The sequence below is a fragment of the Geotrypetes seraphini genome, chromosome 6 (assembly GCF_902459505.1).
Source record: "Geotrypetes seraphini chromosome 6, aGeoSer1.1, whole genome shotgun sequence".
In the NCBI taxonomy this organism is placed as follows: domain Eukaryota; kingdom Metazoa; phylum Chordata; class Amphibia; order Gymnophiona; family Dermophiidae; genus Geotrypetes; species Geotrypetes seraphini.
In genome coordinates, this window is record NC_047089.1 from 42,951,935 (window position 1) to 42,967,824 (window position 15,890).

Consider the following 15,890-nt stretch of genomic DNA (forward strand, 5'->3'; position numbering starts at 1 on the left):
TCACCAAATCCTGCCCTGCAGCACATGTCCAAGGAGAGTATGTATCCCACGATCATACAGAGATTAACCCCCATAGCACATGTGAGCAGAAGCAATCCTCGCCTGAGAGCACCAAGCTACGGAATTCACAGCTACAGTGCCCCTCCATGAATAGTATGAGTGCAAAGCAGCATCCTATCATGACTCCCCATCTAACTGAAGCCCTCTCAAAGCACAAAGTCCATAGTGCACCCACAGGAGGCAAACTGCTGACCAATAATAATAATAATAAATTTATTCTTCCATACCGCCATTACCCAAGAGTTCTAGGCGGTTTACAGCATAAGAAACTGAACAATCAGCGAAGTACATACATATCATAAGATTTTAAAAAACCAAGATTAAAAATGGTAAAATAACTACAATGTTAAGAAAGCCTTTACTAATTTTCAAAAAGAACTTTCGAAAAGCAGACTTTACTAATTTTCGAAAAGAACAATAAGACATGGCTTGATGAAGACATTCACCGAGCCAACATTGAAGTTTGCCTGCCTGAAATGCTAAGGTCCTTTCAAAAAAGGTCTTATATCTAACACCATTTGGCTTAGGATAGGCAAATAAGTTAGAGCTTCTCGTAATCCTTGATGGTCTATAAAATTCAAAGTGAGGGAACAAATAAATTGGAGACTCTCCTAAAATCAGCTTAAAACAAATACAAGAAAACTTAAATAGTATTCTTGCTTCCAACGCTAGCCAATGCAATAATCGATAATATGGACTAATGTGGTCATTCTTCTTCAGACCAAATATCAATCGAACCGCAGCATTTTGAACTATTCTCAGTCTTCTTAAAATCTTTTGAGAAGATCCTAAATAAATGATGTTACAATAATCCAGAATGGGTAGGATCAATGATTGTACCAGTAATCTAAAAGACACTGGATCAAAGTATTTTTTAATGGTCTGTAATTTCCACAATGTATAGAAACATTTTTGTACTACCAAGTTTGTATGATTGAACCAAGTCAGTTGGCGGCAAGAAGAATGTCAGAGGAGAGGCGAGGCATCCCCTTGTAGCCAGACACTATTCTGTACCCAGGCCACAAAGCGTCAAGTGACTTTCCCAGAGTCCCAAGGTGATACAGTGGCAACCTCAGGCACCAAGGTAGCTGATCCAACCTCTAATCCACTCCTCCACATGTATGAACCAAGGAGGAGTGGAAAGAATAAAATAAGCAAGAGAGAAAGAGCTGTAAAACAGCCTGCAACTAGCCTAGCCATAGCTAACTGTCAGCCGGCCGGGACTAAACAAGGTACACTAGGTCGTAAGCGAAATGGCGCCCTGGCCAAGGCCAACCCACCGCCCGTGTGGCAGTGACTTGGGCTGGCCGGTTGCAGCAAAAGCAGCACTGCCGGAGGTGGCATTCCTCCTTCGAGAGGACAAAGACTGACGGCGGCGGTGATGGCAGCTGATGTGACGGACCCCCGCCCCCCCCCGAGCCATGGCAGGAGGGAAGGGCCTTGGCCTGCCGTCCTCAAGGCCTCCTATCACCCACTGTTGCCCAACCTAGCTGCAACCAGTGGACTCCGGCAGAGAACAGCTGCCATGACACCACACTCACCCATACCGTCACGGCCAACCCAGACCAGCGCAGGGAGTGGGAAGTATCGCAAAACCCCTCTACTCCAAAGCACAACCTCCCCCCGCTCAAAGACAGGGAGGGAGGGAATGGAGTCACCAACTGCACCCCCAAAAGATGGGGAAGGTGAAAAATCAACTTCCAAACATGACTGCGCGTGACTAAGGCTGAAACAGGCTCAGCTTCCCTACGTGGGAAAGGAGTAAAAAAACGCCTCATACCGGTGCCTCTTCGAAGAGAATGGCAATCTCTGTAGCTCCACTCCCACAGAACGAGTGAGCTTATGGGATTCAGGTATCCAGGTTCTTCAGGGGGAGGGGGGAAGGGACCTGGAAGAGCTCAGGTGTTGCCCCCAAAGTTGGCACTATACAGCCAACATCCTGCAGCTCAACTGAATCCTGAGCCATGGGAATATTTCTCAATTGCCTGAGCCACAGGAATATTTCTCAGCTGAGACCTGAGCCACAGGAATATCTCTCAACTGAGCCTAAGCCACCGGAATAGTTCTCTACTGAGGCCTAAGCCATGGGAATATTTATCAACTGAGGCCTGAGCCACGGGAATATTTCTCAACTGAGGCCTGAGCCACCGGAATAGAATTTGCTTTTAGAGCCCCACTCTCTGGTGGAGACTCATGGAAGCCTACAGCAGTATTGAAATATGCCCCTGACATTGAGTGGGTAGTAAGAACTTAAGAATAGCCTTACTGGGTCAGATCAATGGTCCATCAAGCCCAGTATCCTGTTCTCATGATGGCCAATCCAGGTCACTAGTACCTGGCCCAAATATTCCATGCTACCGATCAAAAGAAGCAGTGGCTTTCCCCATGTCTGGGCTACAGAAACTCATTCTTGCAATAGTGCAAACTCACAGTAAGACAACAATCTTCACGAATTTTCAAGTGGGGGCTATTTTAGGGAAAACTCAAGGTAGGAAGCTAGGACCAAGACCAGCACCAGCCAAAGAATATCACCCTGGGCAAGGAATAGGTCCCCTTCTGATCATGCAACTGGCCCAAGAACATTCATGAATGATTTACATAACTAAATGAAGTGTGTCCTCACACACTCATCTCCTGTAATCATCCTATTTCTACCCAACTCTTCCCTTCTCCCTTACAAGTTATCCCCAAAACATTCTTCCCAATTCTGTACCAGACACAAACTCCAGTCCTCTAGGTCATCTATTCACCCCTCCCCCCCAAGTGTATATTATCTCCTTTGACCTTTTCTAGAGGCTTTTGCTAGCAAAGACTCTACAACAGCTTCTCTGTTTTCTTCCTGTCCCACGTTGCTTTTTTTTTTTTTTTACTTTAAATTTGTATTAATTTTCAAACAATACAAAATCATCACACATAGCTCACATTTAGCACCATCAACAAGACCAAAACAGCAGATGACCACAAAGAACATTACAATAACAAGAAAATCTTGATTTGCTGTCCTCAATCACTCCCCCCCAACCTACGAAGGATCGGTCATTCTCCCATCCCTTTATACACATAATTTTTGAATAATAATGCTCCAGGTTTTCACTGATTGTTCATAATAGCCTCTACGTTTAGCTACATACAATTCCATTTTCCCTATCAAGGACAATTTCACTTTCCATTCACTCAAATCAGGAACCAAAGTCTGTTTCCAATAAGCAGCTATATATAAGACATTTAATCGCTGCCAATCCCAAACGCAGGAATTTGGTTTGCCATCTGGTCTCACAAATGTTATACATCCTCAATAAGCAAGTTTGAGGCGTAAGAGCAAGAGGAACCCCTAAGGTATGCTCCAAGGATCCCAACACTGCTTGCCAACATGGAACCAACACTGGACAATCCCACCAGACATGTAAGAAGGTGCCCACTGCTGCATGACACCTCCAGCACTTGGGAGTCGCTTGAGGATACATCTTATTCAACCGCTCCAGAGTGTAATACCAGCGGCTCAACACTTTATATGCATTCTCTTGTATAAGGGCACAGGTAGATGCTTTGTCCATCTCCACACAGATGATCTCCCATTCTTTAGATGTAAAGGAACAATGTAGATCTCTCTCCCAATTACGAAAACTAAAAGTGGGTAATAACCGTCTCCTTAAATATTGATAAATTACACAGATAGGTCTAGGTACTCTCTGCAATGTTCCCCATAGTTGTTCCAATTGTTCAGTCTCAATCTGGGGAGTGGCAACCCATCCTCTAGAAATCATAAAGTGTTTTACTTGAAGATAAGCCAAATAATCCCCAGCCTGCACCCCTGGATGATGTTGTAGAGCCTCAAATGATATCAGGGTCCCCATATGCAGAAAAATGCTAAATGTACGCAGTCCCATTCTGTTCCACTGCTGAAAAACAGGGTTAGTTCTACCCACTCCAAATAGTGGTTCCTCCCTTAATAGTGCTAAGGTGGGAGTCTCTCTCCCCTCATTACATATCTGTTTAATTTTAACCCACAGTGTAATTAAGGATTGTCAGTGTCCGATTCCCACTGACGAACCGTCTGAGATGACCAAAGTTTAGCACCCAATTGGCCCTGAGGTACAAATGACTGTTCCAGCTGGACTCCCCATTTATGGGCACCTAAATCCCACTCCAATAACATCCGCAGCTGTGCCGCCTGATAATACCAAGAAAGGTTAGGGACCCCTTTCCCACCTCGAGTTCTATCCACCCACATCACCCGCTGGGAAATTCTGGGAGCTCTATTCTGCCAAATAAATTTCCGAAATTCTGCTTGTAATGTCCGGTGTGGTATGGGGATCTGTAAGGTTTGAAACAAGAATAATAACCAAGGGAGAATATTCATTTGAAGCACTGCTATGCACCCCCCCCACCCAAGAGAGCCAGAGCCCCTGCCATCGTTGAAAGTCCAAACGAATCTTCCAAATGAGCGGTTCATAATTAACTTCATACAAATCGGAGAGCTCAGAGGGCAATATAATCTCCAAGTATTTAAGTCTCTGAGGAACCCACTTGAAAGGAAACGCACCCCGAAGGGCACTTACACGATCGGTCCCTAGAGTAAGATCCATCAATTCAGTCTTATCCAAATTGATCTTAAAACCAGAAGCCCTCCCATAGCTGCTGTCTTAATGATATCATATCCCGATTATTTACGAGTCCGTTCCGGACTATGGCCATGTGACTTAACCCTCCAAAATAAGTACCTGTATATATGTAAACCACTTTGATTGTAATCACAGAAAGGAGGTGTATCATGGCCCATTCCCTTTTCCTTTCTATATGTCCCAAGCATGCTCATTAATGTTACTGTTATAATTATAGCTCCTCCATGCTGGTTGCCCCAGCCTTGCAGTTGTCCACCACACTCTACATTTTGGATTGCATTTTGTCCTCTTCGGCCCTCTAAAATTTCTTATGACTGAGAAAACACTCCAGACCCCTCCTTCATTTCTGCTACCTGTGTCTGTTTGTCCTTTTATTGCTTCAGTTTTCCTTTAAGCTACAGTGACTGCAGAAATAATTATCTGTGAAAACAGAGTCGACAGCAGTCTGATATGGCTGTGTTAAACCAGAAGCAGTTTAAAGATTATGCTGTTTCTTAAATGAGAAAATGAACTAATACAGCTTTTCCCTTATTATAAAGGTATTCATCAATTATGTTACGTTGAAGATTAGGGTTCAATGCTAGAAATTAAACCGCTGATTAAAATATCTACAGCAAGTCAGGACTTTCAGGAAGTATCTCAAAGAAAGAGTTCTTTTCTGCACATGTCAGCATTAAACTAGTGAGATTTCAGAAAATCTAGCTTCTTTGCCTTTCACAGTACAGTGGGACATCTGTAAAACGTCGTCACATTTTGCCATGTGCTTTTGCTCTCATTTGATTCTCCAAAGTAAGAAATTTCCTTATATAAACATATTTATAGTGAAAACTACACTTTTCCCTAAGGAGCCTTTTTACTATCCTACGCTACAGCTTTGCACTTAACACACCTTAACTTTGACTGTTAACATACATTTATTTATTCATTCATTCATTCATGACTTACTATACTGCTTCAACTGTCTAGTAGAGTAAAGTGGTTTACAAACTAAGTAGTATAAAAAGAAAGGAACTCCGAATAAAATGAGTACATCCATATCAGACACACAAACAGCATCATCAGAGGGAATGGAGATCAGTAGATGTCAACCTAAAGGCCAAAATCAGGAGATAAAAGCTTATTTAAACATCAAGTGTAAAACCTCTACACTAAATGTCGGGGATGTTTCCAGCACTCTAGGGAAGGCAGCTGGGCAGTTAACACAGAACACCAGTCACTACTGTACATTAGGAAGAATGGCAGATAATATGAGTTCAGTTAGCTACAACCTCTAAAGATGTAGCTAACTGTAATATGTTATCTGATGTGTTAGCCATTAACCACCTCCTTGTTAATTGCAAGGCACAGTCCCCCATCTGTTCCTCACCAGTAGGAATTACTTTGTAGGTAATTAGAGTATGCTGTTAAAGCAGAACCATGCAGTTAATGTGTGTTAAAGCACATTAAACATATAACAAACACAGCTGTGTAAATGGGCCTCAATGTAATGAATTGTGTTAGTATTAAATTTGAGATCATATTAGGGTTCTACTAAATTTCTAGCTAATTACTGAACTATGATATAAGCATAGCTGTTTCCAGGGGTGGAGAATGGGTGAAGTGGGGATGGCAATAATACATGCATACTATATATTTTATAAAATACACACACATACACCAGTTTTTACCAGCACACACATGCAGAAAATAGCTCCTGAGTTGAAGCAGGTATTTCTCTGTGAGGGAGCCTTCAAGTACACTATTTTGTAAAGGCACTTAGGTGCATTTGTTACTTTTATGAAACTGGCATAACATTTGCACCAATGGGCCTTCTCTTTTAGGTATCCTGTAATAAAATTACCTTCATTGGAGGTAACTATATAAAGGGCTGCAGGAAGAGTGCCCAATTTCCCCTGCTGCAATGGCGAACCCTCCCGACACAGCACCAGTGCTGGAAAGTTTTCCAAATCTTAGCACAGGCAGAGACTATGGTCAGATTTTTAGATGAACAAAGTAGCATTGACTACTTCTTGAGTATCCCTTGTATGCTAACGCCACATGCTCAAGAGCCATGCTGTAAGAGCAAAGTGATCCGGATCTTCTGTGACCATTAGTCCCTGAGAAAGGAGGTCTGGTTGTTCTCATAACCTGAGACTGGGTCCTGTCTGAAGATGAGCTAGATCTGCATACCATGGTCTTCATGGCCAATCTGGGGCCATGAGAATGACGTTTCCGTGATGGCTTGTGATCCTTTGGAGGATCCTCCCTCTTGTGCCATGGAGGGAACACATACAACAGCTGGTTCTGTGGCCACGGCTGGACTAAAGCAGCTAGACCCATGTTTCCAGGCTTGGAACTTCAACTGAAGAATCTGTCCGTCTTCTTGCTTTGTGCTGTTGTCATGAAATCAAATGTCAGGCAACCCCAGTGACTTAGAATGGTTTGGAAGGCCGATGTAGACAGCATCCACTCACCTGGATCTAAGGTCTTTCTACTGAGGTAATTGACTTGAACAGAGTAGCCTTGGAGGTGGAGTCACCAGCCCATGGCCTTATCCAGAGCATTCTGCAGGCTGAGATTGAATAAGCCAAAACTTTGATCATGGCCTTGATAATGTCATACAGGGCATTAGCCACATAATCCACACCTGCTAATAGGAGCTGGGGTACAGACTCATCACTCACCCGCTCAAGACTCTGCAACCTGGAATGACAGGCAAGGGTCACAAAGGAAGCTGCTGTGGCCACTTTAATTCCTAAGGCCAAAGCCTTGAACTGTCTTTTGAGAAACACATCAACTTTGCGATCCTGCATATTCTTTAGCACCACACCTCTCTGCGCAAGCATGGAATCCATCTTGGGCTGAGCAAACAGCTGGTGATACTCTAGCCTTAGTTCTGACAACTTTAAGAGACCCTTCAGAAGCATAAACAAATACTTCTGTTCTGAGTTCACAGAAGAAAATCCTGGAGAAGGACCGAGATTGTCTGGCAAAGTTACATGAGAAAATGGAGTAGATTCTGCGCCGTTCACGGAGGAGAGTGTTTATGAGCAACTTGAAAAACTGAAGGTGGACAAAGCTATGGGACCAGACGGGATCCATCCCCGGATACTAAGGGAGCTCAGCAAGATTCTGGCGAGTCCTATTGAAGACTTATTCAACAAATCTCTGGAGAAGGGAGTGATTCATGGGGATTGGAGGAGAGTGGATGTGGTCCCTATTCATAAGTGGTCACAGGGATGAAGCAGGAAACTACAGGCCTTGAAGGGCTGAAGTTAGGACCCAAAGTGGTGAACTGGGTTAGAAACTGGCTGTCGGACAGACGCCAGAGGGTGGTGGTTAATGGAAATCGCTCGAAGGAAGGAAAGGAGAATAGTGGAGTCCCTCAGGGTTCGGTGCTGGGGCCAATCCTGTTCAATATGTTTGTGAGTGACATTGCTGAAGGGTTAGAAGGAAAAGTGTGCCTTTTAGCAAATGATACCAAGATTTGTAACAGAGTAGGCACTGAAGAGGGAGTGTAAAATATGAAAAAGGATCTGCAAAAGTTAGAGGAATGGTCTAATGCCTGGCAACTAAAATTCAATGCAAAGAAATGCAGAGTAATGCATTTGGGGATTAATAATCGGAAGGAACCATATATGCTGGGAGGAGAGAAGCTGATATGCACGGACGGGGAGAGGGACCTTGGGGTGAGTGTCCAAAGATCTAAAGGTGAAAAAACAGTGTGACAAGGCAGTGGCTGCTGCCAGAAGGATGCTGGGCTGTATAAAGAGAGGTGTAGCCAGTAGAAGGAAGAAGGTATTGATGCCCCTGTACAGGTCATTGGTAAGGCCCCACTTGAAGTATTGTGTTCAGTTTTGGAGACCGTATTTGGAGAAGGACATAAGAAGACTTGAAGCAGTCCAGAGGAGGGCAACGAAAATGATAGGAGGCTTGCACCAGAAGACGTATGAGGAGAGACTGGAAGCCCTATGTATACCCTAGAGGAAAGGAGAGACCCTATGTATACCCTAGAGAAAAGGAGAGACAGGGGAGATATGATTCAGACATTCAAATACTTGAAGGGTATTAACGTAGAACATAATCTTTTCCAGAGAAAGGAAAATAGTAAAACCAGAGGACATAATTTGAGGTTGAGGGGTAGTAGAGTCAAAGGCAATGTTAGGAAATTCTACTTTACGGAGAGGGTGGTGGATGCCTGGAATGCACTCCCGAGAGAGGTGGTGGAGAGTAAAACTTTGACTGAGTTCAAAGAAGCGTGGGATGAACACAGAGGGTCTAGAATCAGAAAATAATATTAAAAATTGAACTAAGGCCAGTACTGGACAGACTTGCACGGTCTGTGTCTGTATATGGTGGAGAATGGGCTGGGGAGGGCTTCAATGTCCGGGAAGGTGTAGATGGGCTGGAGTAGGTTTTAACGGAGATTTCGGCAGTAGGAACCCAAGCACAGTACCGGGTAGAGCTTTGGATTCTTGCCCAGAAATAGCTAAGAAGAAAAAATTAAAAAAATTTAAATTGAATCAGGTTGGGCAGACTGGATGGACCATTCAGGTCTTTATCTGCCGTCATCTACTATGTTACTATGTTATTATTATACCAATGCTCCGTGATCAATACATTGATATCAGGATGCCTGGGAAATGTATTAAACTGGGCTTTCACTCCACTCATAACTGAGAAGGGAAGTTTGGGGACCTGCTGGGAGACCAAGTTTAATTCCCATAGTGAATCAAAAATTAGATCCAACAGAGCAGAGAGTTTGAATGGATGGAAGACCATGGGATCATTGTCTTGATCAAGGGCCACCATGAGATCTAATGCACATGCACCTGTTATGCGACCTTGCATCCACTGACAGGGAGGGCGCACCCTATGACAGTAAGGGCACAGTAAGAGCCCCTTCATGCTCTGGATCTCCCTCAGAAAGGTCCCCTAGATTCTGGCCAACTGCAGCCATTGAGGTAGATGCACCCTGAGAGCCCTTGCCCCCTTGTGCGCAGTCAGAAGCGATGCCAAACTTCTCTTCAGAAGATCGACTGTCCTGAAAGGCTCTCCACATCAAATTAACAAATTCCAGAGAAAATGCCGAGTCTCCTGTAGAGGACTCCAGCTTACGTCTCTTGGGCTCCGTGGCCTTTTCGCCTAGGATAACTGCCATTCCGGGGCTCTGAAAGGAATATAGCCCCAACAGACAGGCTTCCCACCTATTTTTCAGCCCTAGAGATCAAAGAAGAGGCTAAGCTGATTGCTTCCGTTCCCCCTGCAAGGGCGTTGTTTAGGCACTGATTCAGAACAAACCTGGCACAAAATAGGGTCAAAAGAGCCTGAGAACTCCATCCCTGCTAGTTTTGAGGCAAAACAAGGTGATTTGGAGCTTCTGGAGAACTTAAAAAAAACCCAAACCAAAACCCCAACAAAACCCTGGGAAATCCATGATAGTTGCTGCTGAAGCATTTTGGCACCAAAAAATGACTCAAAAATGCTAAAATAAAATGAACAAAGTAGCGATTTTAAGATTTTAGAGTTGGGAGAACATCAGAGAACAGGCAGAAACCTTCAAAAACCATATTTACAGACCTCTGGATCTTCCTCATAGGCTTAACAGCCTTATTCACTGTGACTTGTGCTAGCAACGTGCTGCAGCCTGCCTCAGCTCCAAAGGTACCTGGATCTGGGAGAAGAATTCACTGCCTTGCTACGGAACATCCTTCCACCAGTGCTGAATCTTTGGGCTGCCAGTCAGACCAGTGTCTGACTGAGTCTCCAATCCCCAAGGGCCCACAGATAGGGGAGGTAAAATGCAGCTAGCACCCTGTGAGACCCTGAGCCCCCTATGGATGCCTAACAGCCTGCGCTCAAGCCCTTGCAATGCAGATGGACAATGCTACTGGGAAAACAGCCCTGAGCTCCAAAAAGGCTTCTGTAGGCTGGCCAACAGGTATCACAAGGGATTGGCCTCTCAGCAGCAGACCACACTCTGTTTCTCCTTCACGCAGGCAGAGCTGGACCCTCGACCAGGGGAGCTCTCAGCACCGAAAGAGAGGAAAAATACACTAAAATATTGAAGAAAAATAAATAAGCAGAGCAGATCAGAAAAACTCCATCTGGCTCGCATGCACAAGGAAAAAACTGTAAGGGGCAGCAGAGTCATCTGTGAATTGGGAGGGATTAAAAAACCAGAGTGGATTCCTTCTGCATGGCTCGTGGGCACTAGAATATAATCCATCAGTCCAGAATTACCCACCTGTATCTATGGATGAAAAAGTACTGTATAATACACTATTTGTAGTGTTCAAAAATGGATTAAAGCCCACTGAAGATTACCGTATTTTTGCGGATATAACGCGCACCCGTGTAAAACGCGCACACGGGTATAGCGCGCAGAAACCACACTTGTATGTACGGAAACTTTTGTATACAGCGCTCATAGGTATACTGCGCATGCTGCCCGACTCTCCTCTGGCCACCCCGACTCTCCTTTCGCCCTCCCCGACTCTCCTCTGGTTGCCCCGACTCACCGTTCACCCGCCCCTGACTTTCCGTGCACTGCCCCGACTCTCCGTGCGCTGTCCCGACTCTCCGTTCACCTGCCATGACTTTCCGTGCACTGCCCCGCCTCTCCGTGCGCTGTCCCGACCCGGAGTTTTCTCAGCAGAATTTCCCAGACCACCTCTTCCTCTCAACACATTGACACGCTAGTGGGTTTATTTTATAGCTTTTTCACTCCCTTCGGTCTGCCTGTCCCCCTTGAAGTCCTGTCCCCCCTTGAAGTCCTGTCCCCCCTTGAAGGTCTGCCTGTCCCCCTTGAAGGTCTGCCTGTCCCCCTTGAAGTCCTGTCCCCCCTTGAAGGTCTGCCTGTCCCCCTTGAAGGTCTGCCTGTCCCCCCTTGAAGGTCTGTCCCCATCCTGAAAGCCTGATGCCCCCCCTCGACGTCCGATTCTTCTCCCCCCTCGGCAGGACCACTCGCACCCCCACCCCGAAGGACCGCCGACTCCCCGACAATATCGGGCCAGGAGGGAGCCCAAATCCTCCTGGCCACGGCGACCCCCTAACCCCACCCCGCACTACATTACGGGCAGGAGGGATCCCAGGCCCTCCTGCCCTCGACGCAAACCCCCCTCCCCCCCAACAACCGCCCCCCCCAAGAACCTCCGACCGCCCCCCCAGCCGACCCGCGATCCCCCTGGCGACCCCCACGACCCCCCCACCCCCCTTCCCCGTACCTTTGGTAGTTGGCCGGACAGACGTGAGCCAAACCCACCTGTCCGGCAGGCAGCCAACGAAGGAATGAGGCCGGATTGGCCCATCCATCCTAAATCTACGCCTACTGGTGGGGCCTAAGGCGCGTGGGCCAATCAGAATAGGCCCTGGAGCCTTAGGTCCCACCTGGGGGCGTGGCCTGAGGCACATGGTCGGGTTGGGCCCATGTGCCTCAGGCCGCGCCCCCAGGTGGGACCTAAGGCTCCAGGGCCTATTCTGATTGGCCCACGCGCCTTAGGCCCCACCAGTAGGCGGAGCTTTAGGATGGATGGGCCAATCCGGCCTCATTCCTTCGTTGGCTGCCTGCCGAACAGGCGGGTTTGGCTCCCGTCTGTCCGGCCAACTACCAAAGGTACGGGGAAGGGGGGTGGGGGGGTCGTGGGGGTCGCTAGGGGGATCGCGGGTCGGCTGGGGGGGGCAGTCGGAGGTTCTTGGGGGGGGGGGCGGTCATTGGGGGGAGGGGGGTTTGCGTCGAGGGCAGGAGGGCCTAGGATCCCTCCTGCCCGTAATGTAGTGCGAGGTGGGGGTAGCCATGGCCAGAAGGGTTTGGGCTCCCTCCTGGCCCGATAATGTCGGGGAGTCGGCGGTCCTTCGGGGTGGGGGTGCGAGCGGTGGGGGTGCGAGCGTCCTTCCGGATGATGAATCGGGCGTCGGGCGGGGTGTGAAATATGTAAAAAAAATTTTGTATAACGCGCGAAGGGTATGCGCGGTACGTAAAAACGCGTATAACGCGCGCGTTATATCCGCGAAAATACGGTACATATTCACACTCAAAATAGAAGACATGGAATGAAAAGAAGTAGAAAAACACTTATAATGGATTGTCTCCTATTTTTAATACAATGCTCTTACCAGGAATCACAATATAAAATTTAGAAAAGATGGATGCTGGCTAGTACCAATAATATTTAATGACTAGCATATACTGGTATTTCCCTTTATGGCAAATCAAGGATGTTCTTGTTCTCCTTCTGAAAAATATCACCGTTTTGTACAAACTGGAGTTGCTGAATGTTTATTACATCGGATGTTCAATACACTACCTGTGAAACTCTGAATACTGCAGCTTTTGTTGACCTTCCCTTCCAAAGAAATGAGCAAGCAAGGTTGTATTAATATCTGAGCCATCCAAAGTTGACTCCTGTAAGGCAAAATAATATGCTAAAGTAATGGGCACTTATTACACACTGGCTCAAACTCTAAATTCAGTACCAAAATATTTTCCATGTTAGAAGTGGCATCAGATTTTTTTTAAAGGACCAAATCAACACCCAAGATAAAGCTAAATATGAAATTCAAGCAAATCCCATAAATACCCCTCCATTTTCCAATAACATTTTATTCTGCTTATTAGAGGCATGCTCAACAGTGATTTTTTCAGTTTAAAAGTATAACTTCTGGTGGAATTCAGTTTGTTTATAAAAAAAATTAGAACTATATGCCATAGAAAAACTTAATCCTCTTTCTCTTAACTTGAAGGGATGTATATGGTTACCCATTGACAATTATTTAAATAATCTGTATATTTCTTCCCTTCACACATGGAATTTCTATCCATAAGGATTCTACACTGCTATCTATGTCATGCAGAATGTTTATTTTATTTGATTCAATTCCATCTTTAACATATAGCACAACCCTCCCTCCAATCTGATCTACTCTATCATTGCAATATGACTTGCAACCAGGTAAAACAGTATCCTATTGATTGTCCTCCTTCTACCAGGTCTCTGAGATGCCTATTATATCTACTTCATCATTCAGTGCTATAAACTCTAAGTCTCCTAATTTATTTTTTAGACTTCTAGCATTTGTATACAGATACTTCAAATTGAGTTTTTTCCTTGTATCTACAGGCTGTTGAGAAGATGACAGGGATAACTTGACATCTTTACTCTGCTTCCCTCTTAAGCACTCTTGGCTTTCTTTCACCATTTTTGAAACCTCTCTATTGGGAAATTATACTTCTAATAAATTGTTTTAAAATTACATTACATTAGTGATTTCTATTCCACCATTACCTTGCAGTTCAAGGCGGATTACGAAAGGAGTTATCTGGCCATTTCCAGAGGAATTAAAGAGTTGCTTCAGAGAATTGGGACGAATCTTGCGGTGTTAGTTTGTCTTCAAGGATTTCTTGACTAGCAGGGTTTTTATTTCTTTTCTGAACGATTTGTAGTTTGGGATCGTTATCAGTAAATTGGAGAGTTGGTAGTCTAGTTTTGCTGCTTGTATGGCTAGAAGACCATCGTACAGTTTTTTTTGTTTGACGTCTCTGATTGGGGGGGTGCATGAATGGTGTGTGGGTTCTCCTATGTCTGGTTGTGGTAGTTAGGATTAAGCGATTGTTCAGATAGGCTGGGCTGACTCCGTTTATGGTTTTAAATAGTAGGCAGTAGAATTCTTGCTTGTATTGGGAGCCAGTATGAGTCAAAGTATGCTTCAGTGATGTGGTCGTGTTTCCTTAGTGAATAGATAAGTCTTAGAGCTGTGTTTTGAACTGTTTGTAGTTGTTTTGTCATGGTTGCGGGGCAGGGGAGATAGAGAATGTTGCAGTAGTCTAGAAGACTAGGGACTGGACCAAGAGCTGGAATTGTGTCAGAGGAGGGGCGTGACCGCGACAGAGGAAACAGCTCCGAAGCAGTACAAAGATCGCTAACACCGCGATCTTGTTTGCAGGCTGTTCCTCAAAGGTAAACAGTGCGGGGAGGCCAGGGGGGAATCCGGACCCCAGTGGGAGGCCGGGGGAACATGCAGGCCTTCCGGGGGGGGGGGGAGGTGATCAGTCCTTCGGGGTGGGGGGTGGGACAGGCCTTCAGGGGGGACAGGCAGGCAGGCCTTCAGGGGTGGGATGCAGGCTTTTAAGGGGGGGGGGAAGGCCTTCAAGGGGGAAACAGGCCTTTAGGGGTGGGGTGCAGGCCTTTGAGGGGACAGACCTTCAGGGGAGGGGGCTCTGATGTAGAAGTAAATGAAGGGAGGGAAGGGAGGTTCAAAGAGATATACATATGCTGGACTTTGGGGAGGAAGAAATGGGTCTGAAAATAGAAGAGAGGGAGAGAGATGATGGACAATGGGATTTAGGGAGAGAAGGAACAGAAAGGGAGAGAAGTTGGACACAAGGGATGGTGTGGAGGGGAGTTAGAGATACTGGATAGGAGGGTAGTTGGGAAAAGAAAGGGAGACCCTGGGGTGGTGGGGAAGGAGGGAGAGATGCTGGATGAAAGGGTAGTTGAGAAAAGGTGGATCTGTGGAGGGAGACAAAAAAAAGGAAAGAAGCCAGACCTCCAGGGGAGGGAAGGGAAACGGAAGGGGAGGACAGAGATGGATGGTTAGCATGGAGAAAGAAGGAGATCCTGGCAAGCAAGTTATCAGAAGACAACCAGAGCCTGGGATCAACAAGATTTGAATATTGACCAGACAGCAAAAGGTAGAAAAAAATAATTTTATTTTCTGTTTTGTGATTACAATATGTCAGATTTGAAATATGTATCCTACCAGAGCTGGTGTTAGACCGCAAACGTGAGCTAGGATTTAACAGAGAGGAAAAGTCTTTTTTGTTTGTTTATTTTGTTTACACCACAGTGCCAGTGTGGTTAGGAGAAGGCAAAAGGGGTGAAGAGGCTATAAAATAAACCCACGAGGATGTTTGAAAAAACCATCCAATTGGGCAGGAAAATCGAATCAAATTGAAAAACAATTCAATAGGCTGAATCGAATCGAATTAATTTTTCCTGAATCGGGCAGCACTAGTACTTTCCCTATGATGTTTACCTTTCACTTTTTGTCTTCCCCCACTTATCTCTGGCACACACTCTCATCCTCTCATCATCTCTCCTGCATTCGCTTCCCTTCTCCTTTCTTGGAACATTCTGTCACATCCCTTTCCCCCAAGCATCCACTCACCCTTCTCTCCCTTCCTTCCTCTCCAAACACACTTCTCTTCCTTCCTTCTCTGTAGAACACACT

The 15,890-nt window shown here is 45.7% G+C and overlaps 1 protein-coding gene across 2 annotated transcripts in view; it reads right to left on the reverse strand.

Annotated features, from left to right (window-relative positions):
• Window positions 1-15,890, reverse strand: part of MICU2 (mitochondrial calcium uptake 2) — a 241,111-nt gene that overhangs the window by 43,089 nt on the left and 182,132 nt on the right. For both annotated transcript variants that reach the window (XM_033948674.1, XM_033948672.1), the window contains exon 8: window positions 12,968-13,065. In XM_033948674.1, the coding sequence (XP_033804565.1) occupies window positions 12,968-13,065 (98 nt within the window). The remainder of the gene's footprint in view (window positions 1-12,967; window positions 13,066-15,890) is intronic.